Source organism: Sinocyclocheilus rhinocerous, unplaced genomic scaffold, assembly GCF_001515625.1.
Source record: "Sinocyclocheilus rhinocerous isolate Xijiao unplaced genomic scaffold, SAMN03320098_v1.1 scaffold35, whole genome shotgun sequence".
In the NCBI taxonomy this organism is placed as follows: Eukaryota; Metazoa; Chordata; class Actinopteri; order Cypriniformes; family Cyprinidae; genus Sinocyclocheilus; species Sinocyclocheilus rhinocerous.
The window spans coordinates 37,142-52,389 of record NW_015661991.1 but is presented as its reverse complement, the minus strand read 5'-3'; the positions used below and the strand labels follow the sequence as shown (position 1 = coordinate 52,389).

The window sequence follows — 15,248 nt, the reverse complement described above, 5'->3', positions numbered from 1 at the left end:
AACAAACCAATGGGAAACAAGACACATGACCTAGAAAACCAATCAGAACATGACACATGAACCAAAGAACAAATCAGAACATAACACACAGACAAGGGAATCACATGACAGAACATGATCACATGTGGGGCAAGGAACACATGACAAACCAGGAAATTAAACTAAGATCATGAATACAAAGCAAAAGACATGAACACCAACACAACCCAAAACAAACCCTGACAATTTCATGTGAAGATCACTGTTTGCGCAGTGCATACAGTTGCTGCTTTTGTAGAACACTTCATATGAGCCATCACATCTATTTAGACATCAAAGCAACTCACTATGTTTTGGAACAAGAATACAGAAGCTGAACACAGAATAAATGCGTTTTCTTTCAGAAATAAAAGCTAAAAAAAAAATATGAGGGGAAAAAATACACTGCAGCCTTAATTAATAGCTTTACAGAGAAACATGGTGTCTAGGGAAACATTGAGACGTGATGCATTTCTGAAATCAGGTTTTCTTCTTTGTGTACTCAGTATGGAGGTCTGCGACGAGAGAAACAATATCACCATGTGCCCAATGTGTGACCGAGCCTGCAGCTACTGGAAACTGGTCACGGCTTGCGGCACGGCTAGGGCCAGCCACCTGTTCGACAATGCGGCCACCGTCTTCTTCGCCATCTTTATGGCACTATGGGGTCAGCAGCTCTGTTCTCCTTTCATGTTCACCCGCACGCTTTGTTGCTGCTGTACACCAACTTGTTGTGTCTCTACATATTGAGGACAGACTTGCTCTGACAAATGCTGAAGAGATTTGTGCCCTGGTTTTACACTTCTCTTTAATTCCCCCTGTACTCATCCCCGTTCAAATGCTGAGCTTCTTAAAAGCCGATTATTTTGGCTAAAGCCCTAAATTTGCTTTTCCTGTTTTAATCCCCTACAGTTACAGGCTTTGAAATGAAAAATGACACCCTATGACAAGGCTACTTGCTATCTTGAGTCCTCTTTAAAAGAATCAAAGTGAGCCGTTTTTTAAGTGAACCAGAAAGTGAATCGAGTGGAAAGAGAATCCAGTTATTTTTGCATTCATACTGCTGAGCTTGAAAGTGGGCTCAGATCTCTTTTTGTTTCACTTTTGTTGTGATCGGTTCTCAATCCACTTTCCATTTACACTGACCTAAAGTGAACTGTATTCAGTGCACTTCCTCAGATAGTTTGGTTTAGTTCTCTTTAAAGGGGTCTGAGGTTGTGGTGAACATTTACATATAAGCTAAAATTGTAAACCGGACTCAAATGGTTCAAATGAACCAAGTGTGAAAACACAATTAGAATAGATTCCCGAAAAAAGGTTTTACAGCCCAATGTTATAGGAGAACCTTCCATGGTTCCTAAGAAAAACACCGATGTATTAGTGATATCCAAAGTTACAAGGTATGGAAATGAATGAAAGGATATCGAAAAATAATTATTTTTGCATTCAGACTCAGATCTCTTTCTGGTTCACTTTGGTTGTGATCGGTTCTCAATCTACCTTCCATTCATACTGGCCTAAAGTGAACTGTATTGAGAGCACTTCCTTAGATGGTTTCATTTCTCTTTTAAAGGGATCTGAGGTTGTTGTGAGTGTTCACACATAAGCTGAATTTATGAACCAGACTCAAACACAAAACAAACTGTGTGAAAACACCTTTAAAATACCAAGTTCCCAAAAAGTTTTACAGCCTGATGCTATTGGAGAACCTTCCATGGTTCTTTAGAAAACATTTATGTGTTATTGATTTCCAAAGTTACAACTATGGAAATGAATGAAAGAATATTGAAAAATAATTATTTTTGCAGTCATACTGCTGATCTTGAAACTGGACTCGGATCTCGTTTTGTTTCACTTTGATTATGATCGGTTCTCGATTCTATTTCCATGCACGCTGACCTAATGTAAAGTGTATTCAGAACACTTTCTCAGATGATTTCAGTTTAGTTCTCTTTAAAAGGGTTCACACATAAGCTAAAATATTCTTGATAAGAAGAGGGCATTCTTGGGTTTATTTAAAAAAAAAAAAAGCCCCTGAGAAAGTACAGGCTTCATTTGTAGCTATAATAACTGAGAATTCGCCCTGATCAGAGCTGAGCCGATCAATAAGTATAAATATGGGTTTGTTAGTGAAGGTTACTGCTCTGTGTCACACAGCCACCATGTTTATGGAGCACTGGAAGAGAAGGCAAATGAGGCTCAATTATATCTGGGACCTGACCAGCTTTGAAGACACCGAGGTTAGTCACACACACCCATGTTGACCAAGAAAAGTGTCAATATAAGACATTTAATGTACGTGTTGATAAGATAATTATGTGGGTTTATGTATGTTTTGTAGGCATGCTTCATTTGTGTAGACTTGTGTTATCCTGAGGCTTGGGTGTAAAGAATTAAACATGTCCTTTTTTTATTGATTCAGTGCCATGAAATCAAACTGTTTTTTCACTGTTTGTTTTTTTTGTCCTGTTTTGTATAGGGAAAACAAAAGGTTTGGAATCGGTTCATTCACAGTATTAACTAAATTTATTTCCTTCCTAACCTAACAGTTGCATTTTAGTACTAACATATTCTTCATATTATCTTAAAAGTCGTCTTCAGGCATCGTCGTCACATTCTTGCTTGTGTAAAGTATTCCACCAGCACTTATCTATCTATTGGTCTGTTGCTGTGGAGGTCTGGGAGATTCCTGTTCTCTCTTCCTCCGGCCTTACAGGTCAAAAGCTGCTCACTTTCCTTTCGGCAGTCACAGTCTTTCCAGGCTTGCCACTGTTTATGTGGATAAAATACGCAGGAGGAACTACTAAAACCTAAAGCTGCTGAATGTGGAAAGGAATATGTATTTGTGGTGCTGAGAGCTTTTGGTTTTAAGGATTATACTTTCACTGAATGTCACTGTGTTGCTATTACCAGAATTTCTGTTCTGAATTCACTGATCATGCACATGGCTGCTTTTGGCTCCATAACCAGTTATCTCTTTCTGCTGTTTTTCACTTTTAAACTGGTTTAAGTCCTGTATATGTTGGGAATTGTTTTCTCTGTTTTTCCCAGAGTCACCCGAGAGCAGAGTATGAGTTCCATGTCATGAAGAAGTCCTTGAAGAAAGAGCAATCCCCAAAGGTAGGTCTTTATGAATCCAAGCTTCAGATGAAAAAAAAAAAAAAAACTCTCAAACTCAGCATTCGCTGACCATCTGCTGCAATCTCTATTGCAAACAGAATTGCCAATTGGATTTACACAATGTCTAAAAGTCAGGGTGGTTAACATCTCCAAATAATAATAATAATTCATGTTTACAACATAGCTAGGGCAATTATGTATTAAAAACATTTACATTTGAAGACATTTTAACCCTACATTGTTATGACAGTTAGGATTTAAAGTAATATATTACAGTGTGGTTCGATTTTATAGTTAAATTATATGGTATTGTATTATACTTTAATTTTACTTAAATAATTTTAATTATACTTAATAATTTTAAAATGAAAATTTTCATCAACCATTACTCCAGTCTTCACTGTCACATGATCCTTCATAAATCGATTATTATTTACTTTTGAAAAAAGGTTCTTATGTTGAAAACCTTTATTCTTATTATCAGTGTAGAAAAGTTTTTTTGCTGCTTAATATTTTTATAGAAATTTTTTAAATAATAGTGTATCATGGTTTCTACAAAAATATTAAGCAGCAAAAACTGTTTTCAACATTGATAATATCATGAAGTGTTTCTCGAGCACCAAATCAGCATATTAGAATGATTTCTGAAGGATCATGTGACACTGAAGACTGGAGTTGTGACTGCTGAAAATCAGCTGTGCCATCGCAGGAATAAATTATATCTTAAAATATACTGAAAATCGAAATTTTTAAATTGTAATGTTTCACAATATTACTGTTTGTACTGTCTTTTCCATCAAATAAATGCAGCCTTGGTGAGCATATGAGACTTCATTCAAAAACATTAAAAAGAAAAAAAAATGTAATTATTCAAAATTTTTGACTGCCAGTACTGCCACATGAAATAGCGAACTGTTGTTTGTCATTTTACATGTTGATTAATAGGCCACGTCTTGTCCAAGTGGGTTGTTCTTGGCTAGAATAATCTACAATGTGGACCAGACCATATGCTGATAAATAATTTTGGCTTAATTTGTAGTGTCTGGCACAACACAGGCAATGCTGATTCTAGCAGTATTTTTGTCTGTTGGCTTATGCATGCCATCCTTGCTGTCATAAGGATGTCTGGATTATTGGGTATTACGTATTATGCTCAGTAGATGTTGACCCAGTTGCAGTATACTGAATGTTATGTGACAGCACAGCTGTGAGGCATGTCTAGGGGCTTGATTTTGCTCTACTTGGCTTGACCCTCTCTGTCCCTTTGGAGGCCAAAGCATGCTGGAGGCCTGAGTCTATGCATCTGATTTTTGACCAAGTTCCTGTTGCAAGATGTAAGTGTTAGGGTGTGTCTGGATTATATGTTCTGATCTCACATTTGACAATTCATATATTTTTCTAGGCAGGAAATGTGAAGCTGACATGTAGAGACAGAATGCCAGCATACATGACTATTATCGTCATGATGTTTTTTTTGGTAAGACCTGATTTATTTAATTTTTTTTTCATTATAAGGCTGTGATGTATGTAGGTTTTTTAATATGACAATAAATGAAAGGAATTTAATGCTCAGAACATTTTTTTGTAGTTAAATGTACCTTATTTTCAACAACCAGGTAATTTATTTTATTTTGAAATCACATGAGCAGACAAATACTGCTCACTTTATTATCCCTCTATTAGGGCTGTGCAAAAAATCGAATGCGATTTTCATGCGCATCTCGTCAGTAAAGCCGCTTCTGGTGATTAGTAGTAAATCTCCAGCATGTGCTTTCAGATGGAGCGGCATTTACTACAATTCACTGACAAGCTACACAAAATCGCGTTCAAAATCGGCAGTGAATCGCCTGCGATTTTGTGTAGCTTGTCGGTGATCTCCGGATCTGTGTAGTAAATGCCGCATGAAAATGAAAATCGCATTTGTTTTTTTGCCCAGCCCTACCCTCTATTATCAGAAGTTTTCAGTTGCATAATAAAGTAGTCATGGTGACTTAGATCTGGCTTTCTATAATTGCATTGGTAACCAATAATGTTGTCTTTTGCATGATGCTGTATCCAGTCTCTGTTGCTAAATTAATTGATTACAAGTCACTTTTCTTATTTTGTTCGTTTGTGTGCTCAATGCAGATCTTTGTGACCTTGGCCATCGTGTTTGGTGTGGTGCTATACAGGGTCTCCATTATGACTGCCCTGCACATGAGTTCCACTCCCACGTTCCGCACTAATATACGGGCCACCGTTAAAACCACTGCTGCTATCATCAACCTCATTATCATCATCCTAATGGATGAGGTCTATGGAGCAATTGCACGTTGGCTCACTATTATGGGTACGTCTGGTTATTGACTGCAAGACATTTAGTTTGCCAGATTTGTTGCAAAACATGTTTACAGAACTTGCTGTTGTTTTCAACCTATCAGAGGTGCCAAAAACTGACAAGAGTTTTGAGGAGAGGCTGATCTTCAAGACATTCATATTGAAGTTCGCAAATGCATTTACCCCTATTGTGTACCTGGCATTCTTCAGAGGCAGGTGAGAGTATTGGTACCAAGGAGTCACTCTGAAACTGAACGGTATGAGATACTTGGTTATTAACAAATCTACAATAGGATTTCCATTTGTTAGAGCGACAAGCTCTGTTTCCAAACCTAGTGAGCTGTCCTACTGTCTAAGTGACTGATTTGGAACGAAGTACAGTATAGACAGCTGCTCCTTACAGATAGTGCTTCTCACATGGAAAACATGAAAGATATTGATGTTAACGTGTTGCTAAGCTAGTAGATTTTGGGTAAAATACTGGGAGTAGGTGTGGTGTGTTAGGGGTTACATGGGTACACTTAATGTCACCACACTCTGGATCATTTGCACAGGTAGTGCATATAGGAAGGTTAGACCATTGCAGTAGTCCTGTCTGGAGATGACAACAGCCTTGAAAATGAATTGGCCAACATGCTTTATTCTCAAATTCATGTTTCTGGATGATATGTCCCAGTGATTGTTGTGTATACTGAAAAGTGTAAGGGGCCAAATACTGAGCCCTGGGGTACCCCCATGGATAGTTGATGTGATTTAAATCCTGCTCACTTCTCAGATACCTTATAAATAGTAGAGTCAGATGATTTACACTTGCAGACATATCCAGCAGAATGAAGACAACTAATCTAGAGGCAGCTTTTGCCAGCCGCAGGGCTTCAGTGACGAGGTCTCTGATTAATTTCTGCTTTTGAGTGTCTGCTTTTGAAAAGACTTATGCTACTAATTTCACCAGGAACCTTCGATTGCTGCCATTTTCTCTCTGAAGTTTGGTCTCACGAAGAACATCAGATGTTCAGGGGTTAGTGGGCGTTTTGCGCAAACAGACCTGGAGGAGAGAGGACAGATGCTGTCTAGACAAGATGTTCAAGTGGATTTAAATGCGTTATTTACATAAGAGAGGAGGAGCTTTTAGCTGGTTGAACAGAGGTGGGCGATCATAGAAACAAGTATGAGGGAGTGGAGGTTATGTTGAAAGAAAACCAGCGAAGAGTGTGCAGCAGGCAAGGTGGAAATCACAGATGTGCAATGGAGTAACAAGGACATTGTGGTACAGTTACTTGTGTAAATGAGGCCCGGTAGGTTTCCTGATTTGTAAATTGGTAAACTGTTGAGGTCAAACAAGGCTAGGAGAGCTTAGAAGGACACAGCATGAGGCTTATCCGGGGTGAATGTTTAATTAACCAAGAACCACAGCTGGGCTGCCATCTTCAGGGTAGGAAGATAATAGCACATCCAGCTCTTCTGAAAAGTTCCCCAGCTGACATGTAGGCTGATATATAACAAACAATACAATTTTGTCTTACTAATTGCATGCAATTCAAAGGGATTATTGAGAGCTGATTGTTTGTTTACTCCTGACTTGCAGTTTGATTTGATGAGTAAGTTGCAAATAGCTGACAGATTTGTCATATTGCATGGTGAACAACAATCAACACATAAAGGAGAAAAAAAAGGTAGAAATAAGTGCCTTGCTGGAGTCCTTTTTCACTGGACGTGCACTTGCAGATCATTACATAAGTTAGGTCTTTAAAAAAGGAGGGCTTCACATGTTAAGGATAGTTTGAGTGCATGAGTTACCAGCAATTAAGTGAAAATAGTTAACGCATTTTAGATTAACAATACAAAGCATATAACGTCAAAGGCTGGCAAAAATACTGCAGGACAGCTGCCGCCCTACAGCACCAGTGCAATTAATACAGATCAACACGAACGACTACTGTAATTTCTAGCAACACATAATACTCTAAACAATAGAAACAATGTATTAGGCATATACTTACTACTGCAGACTTCCATTGACAAATCACATTGATGCTCTCTTATGGTGCATTCACAGTGAGTCACTGCATTCTTGGTTTCTAGTTAGCATTCCTACTCTTCAGTGGTATCCAATTGTATGAGGCAGTGATTCCATCTTCACTCTCTTTGGTAGTCCCCACATCTTTTCACTAGTCATGCTCCGCACAACTTTGTCACTTCACTAACAAATTGTCACCTGAAGTTGGCATTGCTCACTAAAAGTAAATGATGGCGTGTGGCTTTGTCACTGTGTATGGCTGCCAGTGTGAACACACTTTTAGAATTTGGCCAAAATTAGGTCTCGTCATAGTATAAATTAGGTATCATTCTTGCTGGAATACACATGGAAAAAAAAGATAATTGTGATTTGATTTTTTATAATAGATTTTTTTAAAATTTCACAATTATGACTTTTTTCTTGCAATTTTGAGTTTTCATTTCACAATTTTTACTTTTTTCTCTGAATTCTGAGTTTACATCTCGCAATTCTGTTTTTTTTTTTGTTTCCACCATGTAATAAAAAAAAAAATAAAGATAATTGCAACTTTTTACCTTACAATTCTGTCTTGTTTCTTGAATTTGCGAGTTTTTACCTTGCAATTCTGAATTTATATCTCTCAATTCTAAGAAAAAAAGTCCAAATTGCGATATATAAACTTAGAATTGCAAGAAAAAAAAAACTTAGAATTATTTATTTATTTTAACCCGTGACAGAAACAAGCTTTCATAAATACCAGCTTAGACCATCATCATTGAATTACTGTACCCCTCCATGCTGGTTCAAACAAAATAGTGCTGGCTTGGATCCACATCTGTTCATTAGCCAAAGATGCTGGTCTACCTGATTGACCAAGGAAGTCCTGCTGAGTAAACTATGAAGAAGCTGGGTGGAGACACTAAAACATTAGCATTAAAAGCACAACATACATGTGACATACAGTATGCTTCTGACCAATATAATATCGCTCACTAGGTTGTGGAAAAGAGCTACCCCCACCCCGCTTTGACTGTAATGTCTATTTTGTGAATTTTTTCACTTGCATTTGTGCAGCGGCTGGTAAACACAGCTATTGACCTTCTTCTATCCAATGCCTCCAGAATCATTGGACGTCCTGGCAAATATCTCTACGTTATGGGGTCTTACCGAATGGAAGAGGTACATATCTAGCATTCAGCTTCCTCCTTTTAAGTGTGTGTCATTGGTGGTTGGTGCTTTTCAAGAGTATAAGCCATAAAATTGATTTCACAAAGATAAATGACGAATCTCATTGACCAACTGGTGTACACGTGTATATGTATAAGCAAAATCTATTCTTAACCACACTATATTCTTGGAGTCTTGTACCCACATCATCATATGAAAAATAACTTGACAGATTGTCCTAGTTACCTCACTCTTGATGACTAACACTTTCGGAGGTGTGTAGCCAGTCAACTCCATAGTAACTGAGTGAAATCTCTCTCTGTTTCACCCTGCAGTGCGCCCATGCCGGCTGTCTGATGGAATTGTGCATTCAGCTCTGCATCACCATGCTTGGCAAACAGCTCATCCAGAATAACCTGTTTGAGATAGGCGTTCCGTGAGTAGCAAACACATTTGTAGATGAAGGAAATCTGATAAATTCCCACTACCCATTATAGGTGTAGTGTACATTTCTAGATGATTGCTTTAGGGAATTATTGTACTTTGACGAGAGCATTGTATGAGCCTTTTTTTTTTTTCTTCATGAAAAGACTTTGCTGACCTTTTTTGTGTCTTGCTTGCAAATACATATTATGTTTCTCTTGGACAAATGCAAATATACTGGATTGTAAGCACATCTCAGGCAAATGCCTCTGAAGGTAGTACATGGTAAAAGAAATGCATGAGCAGGTCCAAACAGAATCTCCAAAGTTTTTCCACATTTCCTGATTTTTGGGGGAAATGTGCAGAAGAGTCTGAGGTCACATGTCACAGTTTCCAGGTCCAAATGCTCCTTCAGATCCCAAAACCAACTCATGGTGTGCTGTACTACCAAAAAATTATGAGCCTAATCTTTATTTCTATAGCAAAATCTTAGCTGGCCAAACAATGATTTCATTTTTATATTAAAATATTGGATGCCATGAGATAGATAGGCTACTGTATATTGTGCCTGTGACGTGAGGTTCAAATTATTTAATATATGTTAAAAGAATACATATACAACAATAAAAAATATTCATCACATCCCAAAGTTTTTAAATCCGCTCACTGATATGTGTCTTATTTTGTGTAATATTTGTGTAATTTATTTATTTTATTTTCTGCTTCATCTTATGGATCTCTTTGCCCAATTAACATTCTTTATTATCCATTTTATCTTTGATTCCATATGATCTCTGTAGACACACAGAAATTTTATGGGAATTTAACATAGTGGGCTTTAATATTTTAAGCTAGCCATTAATAGTTTATATTATTAGGTATAATTATAAACACATAATTAGTGGTTGTTTCATTGAGGAATTAATCAGTGTTGTGAAAGCGCTATTTCATTCCCATGAGTTTGTGAGCTTGACATGTCCCTTCTCAGTCACCGTATTTAGCCAAAGTACAAATATTTAAGAAATTATTGCTGATGGTTACTAACTATATCATTATATCAATGCATATAAATGTAAATATATATGCATTGATAAATAAAAAATGTGTCATTTTCAATAATGAATTTTCTCACCCTTATGTTGTTTCAAAACTGTGTGAGTTTTGAATATTTTGAAGAATTTTCCAAAACTATATGGTCACCAACATTCTTAAAAGTATGAGTACATGGTGACAGAATTTTTGTTTTTGGGTCAACCATTCCTTTATTTAATTTCATTTTGCATTGTTTTTAATCAACTTGCTGCTCGGTTTAAATGATTGTTTCTCTGATTGCTCTAAAAGGGTTTAAGAGGGATTTTTTTTTTCAAATACATAAATATCTACTCATTATAGTTTACATGTAGTTATGTAGTTTTAGGAGTAGTTATGCTCTCATTAAGTAGAGAGAGTGTGTGTGTATGTATACAGTGTATGTTGTAAACAGGGCAAAAAAATACAGATATCTAATTTAGGTAAATCCAATTAGCCAAGATATTGAGTAAACAAACACGGCTGGGCGGTTCACAGCAACACTGTGAATGATGGCTGTTCGGATGTAAATGAGCACATCATGCTTCAGTTCACCAAGTTAGTTATATGCAAAATCCACAGTGATTATTAATGTATCTGTGCCACAGGAAACTGAAGAAAATGCTCCGACAACGCAAGATAGACAAAAAGCATCAGGAAGAGCTGAACAAAACGCTTCATCGTCACGAGAAGGACCACTTCCTTGGGCCCTTTGTCGGACTCAACCCAGAGTACATGGAAATGAGTGAGTCACTACACACTACGCGATACTTACAGGCTGTGAGTCAGCATTATTTGTCAGCATCATAGACTGTATAAGGGTCAGCATGCGTGCCGAAGGGGAAACGGGAACTGAATTCACCGGAACACCAGCGACGAAACACATAGTGTCTCCACGACATGGCAGTGGCGGCAGCAACAATACTACAGTGAGAATCAAAGTTACGCCTTCTTTCTTTGCGTATACATTTGGGTAGTGTTATGCAAATCTTCCCACACAGTGACGTAGACATGTGGGGGCGTGTTTAAACGAGGCGTTTTAGGAAGGCGTGATCATACTTTTATCATATGACGTGATTTCATGTTTTCCTTTGTCTTTGGAGTGTTACAAGCTGTTTGTGCATATATAAGATCCGTAAAGTTGCAAAGATTACAGTCTCAAACCCAAAGAGATATTCTTTCTAAAAGTTAAGACTCGTCCACGCCTTCCTAAAACACCTCATTCAAACACACCCCCACAAATCTACGTCACCGCGGGGGAAGATTTTTCGGCCAATCACAGTGCACTGGATAGCTGGCCAATCAGAGCACACCGCGCTTTCCTGAACGATGAGCTTTGTAAAAATTGCCGTGTTTCAGAAAAAGGCGGGTCAGAGAGAGGAGCAACAATAATGTACTGTATGTGGAAAATAATGTGTTTTTAAACTGCGTAAACGCATTGCATTACACCAAATACACAAAATAATGTTCTTTTTAGCAATGTCATATGACCTATTTAAGACCAAGTTTCCCAGCATACCAACGTCTGATGTATTTGATGTGATAAGATGTTCTCAGTAATTCTGCGAGTTGTGCTTCAGTGGAACCTTCGATGGAAGATTGTTTTGTGTTTTTGTTTCTTTTTCTTATCTAGTCATTCAGTTCGGGATGGTGACCTTGTTTGTGGCCTCCTTTCCGCTGGCTCCCCTTTTTGCTCTACTGAACAACGTCATTGAGATCCGTCTTGATGCCAAAAAGTTTGTCACGGAGCTGAGAAGGCCGATTGCTGTAAGAGCAAAGGACATTGGTCGGTATCTAAACACTGATTTTCAGCACACTAAATGATCTTTATTGAGATGAGATGTAATGTTTATACACATAAGTATAGCATTCCTGTAGCTCAAACAAGGGAAAGCATGAACTGGTAAAATGTACAAGTTGAATGCAAAGTAAGTCATTTTGGATAAAAGTTTCTGCCAAATGTAAATGTACATAATAAGACACTACAGATTATATATACTCTGAAATTTATTTCTAGGTTAGAAAACAAGTTGCCCTTATAAAGGTAAAAAAAAAAGCCCCTGGAAATCGAATTAAGAGGTAAAATAGGACACTTTAATGGAAAGGTTCCTTTCTGTTACTGATTTGGCCTTTCAGATGCAAAGGCCTGATGTCACTCTAAAGTGATTTCTTGCATAACGTATTTCCAAAATAATGTACTGTGTCACCAGGAAATATTGGCTCTGAAAGATTCTTGAAATGGTTATTTCTGGTCATCTGCTCATCTTTGGAGGAGACAGGGCATGTATTGACTGTAGGTGGCTATCTGTGTTTAAACCTATTTGTTAAAACAACTAAAATTCTAACATCAACAACAATATAATATTTTTATAATAGCTAATGAGTACAGTAACGCAGTAACACTGGCAAACATTTAGGCAAAAATCAACTACAGTATAAAGGTAGATTTTAACTGAACGTTTGATCTTCATGTCAGGTCAATGTATATTGATAACCCATATTGATATCGGGGCAAGCTGTCAATGTAACATTTTGCCCCATAAGTTATGCATCACTGCTAGCAAATTCTTGATGCGTATGTATTTATTCATTGTGTCAACATGCCTTGTGTTGTGACAGCATGCCCTGCTCTGGGGGTTAGTAACATGTGGTAAATAAACTGTCTTCATTTTCTGGTCAAGAATGGAAATGTTAATTCGCTTACTTGTAGCCAAGCCTGAAGGTCTTTGTCTATGTATACACAAACATTTAAAATGGTCTTAATTTTGAGGAAGAGAACAGGGCAGATGCATGTTTTCATTGCAATACTCTGAATTTATTAGTCCTAGTGAAAGGCTGAAAAAAAAATCAATTAAATGACAAGCATTTATCACCACCTAGTGGTAATATGTGGTAATACGTGCCTTTATTGCTGAATCTCCTGTCAAGAACATGATGAAATCAAAAGAAAAATATTGAAATAAAACATTTAAATATAATTTTGTCTTATATTTTGATTTAAGAGTATTATTATATTTATTAAGATTTTTTTTTTTCCGAAGAAAATAAATTGTATTTTTATTTATTTATTTACTTATTTTCATGACTATTAAGAATTGACATTCAGTGTAACACAGCAGTGTTTAGTCACTGTAAATATAGCAACATTTAAAATACACATCATGCGTAATCTAATGTCTCTTGTCTTTGTTTCTGTTTCTTTGTCTCCAGGAATCTGGTACACTCTTCTCAGAGGAATCAGTAAAGTGGCCGTCATTGTTAATGTAGGTTTAAATGTGTTTGTTCTGAAACAAATAAGAGCTGTACCTGTTGTACTGTGATGTACCTGCTTTGTATATTCTATGAAGTTGTATTTCTCAACATTGATATTATTAGTGCCATTATTAGTATTAGAATTTATTAGTGGCATTTTTTCTCTCCTTCAATATAAGTCCTACTCATTCTGTAAAATTTATAAATGAATCATCCCACCTATTGAGCGAGAGGTGTGCTATTACTTTTCTAAGCGATCTGACTGATGATTTTCAGCTGGTGGATGATAAAACAGGTGAAAGAAATCCCACAGCCATTGAACTCAAGCCATTATTAGGAACCAGAATATGATGGAGACACAGGGCCAGTTAGCAAACACCCAGAACCCCCGAGCAAACAAACGCATAGAACCTCATTAGCAAGGTTTGGCGAAGGCTAATCCTCCTGTGTCACTCTTCAGGCGTTTGTGATCTCATTCACCTCTGACTTCATCCCACGCCTGGTCTATCAGCACATGTACAGTGCAGACGGGACTCTTCATGGCTTTGTCAATCACACCCTTTCATACTTCATCAAACGTAAGCAATAATCCTTGGGGAATAACTCCCTCTGCAAAATTTGTGCTGTGAACATGAGTGATACCTTCAATCATCCACCTGTTGAGCAGAGGTGTGCTATTACCTTTCTGAGCAATCTGACTGATGATTTTCAGCTGGTGGATGATAAAACAGGTGAAAGAAATCTCACACACAGGGCCAGTTAACAAACACCCAGAACACCCTAACAAACTCATTACCAAGGTTTGGTGAGAGCTAATCCTATTGTGTCACTCTTCAGGCATTTGTGATCGCATTCACCTCTGACTTAATCCCACGCCTGGTCTATCAGTACATGTACAGTCCAGACGGGACTCTTCATGGCTTTGTCAATCACACCCTTTCATACTTCAATGTTAGTCACTTCCAGCCTGGCACAGAGCCCATGGAGCCAATGCACCTGGGATACAAAGTGGAGGTTTGCAGGTACTTGGTTTGATTTGCACTAAAGAGTCTTTCTTTTGTGCGTCTGGCAGATTTTTCTAATGTGGTGTATGACTGTGTATTACATTCATAATGTTTACACTATCCACAGATATAAAGATTACAGGGACCCTCCATGGTCTGCCACGCCATATGAGTTCTCAAGAGAATTCTGGGCCATTCTGGCGGCTCGATTAGCTTTTGTCATTGTCTTTCAGGTCAGTCAAAACCTAATTCATAAAATATCAACTTTTTTTTATTTTTGATCAATGATGAATTTTACAAAGAAATTTCCAGGTCATAATTTCAACTATTATAATAATAATAATAATAATAATCACCATTTGTTGTTGCTGTTGTTTAATTAGAAAAAAGAAAATTACATTTCATTTCAATTATTAAAATGCTCCTAAATCGTAATTTTCACATTATTACAGTAATACACAAAAACATCATCCTGTCCAGATGCCTATTTTAATCATTTGTGACCATTATTAAAATTGGTATAAATTAATTTCAACTACTACCATGATTAGCATACATCTATACTATACTAATGTATTATATTATATTATATTATATTATATGTTTGTTATTATATTAATATATAAATATATTACTAAAGATGACAAACACACACACACACACATATACTGTATATAATTTTGTGCTTTTGTCATTTTTATTAGTTGGTGGGGTTTTTTTATATTTCTATTTAGCTTTTAATTGAAATTTCGGTAATTTCACTGAAACTTTTTTTTTTTTTCCAGTTATTTGCCCAAGCAACATTTCTTTTAAAGGGGTCATATGACGTTGCTAAAAAATAACATTATTTTGTGTATTTGGTGTAATGAAATGTGTTTGTGGTT

General features: G+C 36.9%; 1 protein-coding gene across 1 annotated transcript in view; it reads left to right on the top strand.

The window, feature by feature from the left end:
- ano1a (anoctamin 1, calcium activated chloride channel a) overlaps positions 1 to 15,248 on the top strand; it is a 36,564-nt gene that overhangs the window by 18,983 nt on the left and 2,333 nt on the right. Inside the window, exons 11-24 of the mRNA XM_016536838.1 lie at positions 525 to 685; positions 2,176 to 2,258; positions 2,498 to 2,509; positions 3,070 to 3,138; positions 4,541 to 4,615; positions 5,266 to 5,467; positions 5,559 to 5,670; positions 8,572 to 8,629; positions 8,953 to 9,053; positions 10,717 to 10,853; positions 11,742 to 11,894; positions 13,319 to 13,371; positions 14,198 to 14,382; positions 14,492 to 14,597. Coding sequence (XP_016392324.1) covers positions 525 to 685; positions 2,176 to 2,258; positions 2,498 to 2,509; positions 3,070 to 3,138; positions 4,541 to 4,615; positions 5,266 to 5,467; positions 5,559 to 5,670; positions 8,572 to 8,629; positions 8,953 to 9,053; positions 10,717 to 10,853; positions 11,742 to 11,894; positions 13,319 to 13,371; positions 14,198 to 14,382; positions 14,492 to 14,597 — 1,507 coding nt within the window. The remainder of the gene's footprint in view (positions 1 to 524; positions 686 to 2,175; positions 2,259 to 2,497; positions 2,510 to 3,069; positions 3,139 to 4,540; positions 4,616 to 5,265; positions 5,468 to 5,558; positions 5,671 to 8,571; positions 8,630 to 8,952; positions 9,054 to 10,716; positions 10,854 to 11,741; positions 11,895 to 13,318; positions 13,372 to 14,197; positions 14,383 to 14,491; positions 14,598 to 15,248) is intronic.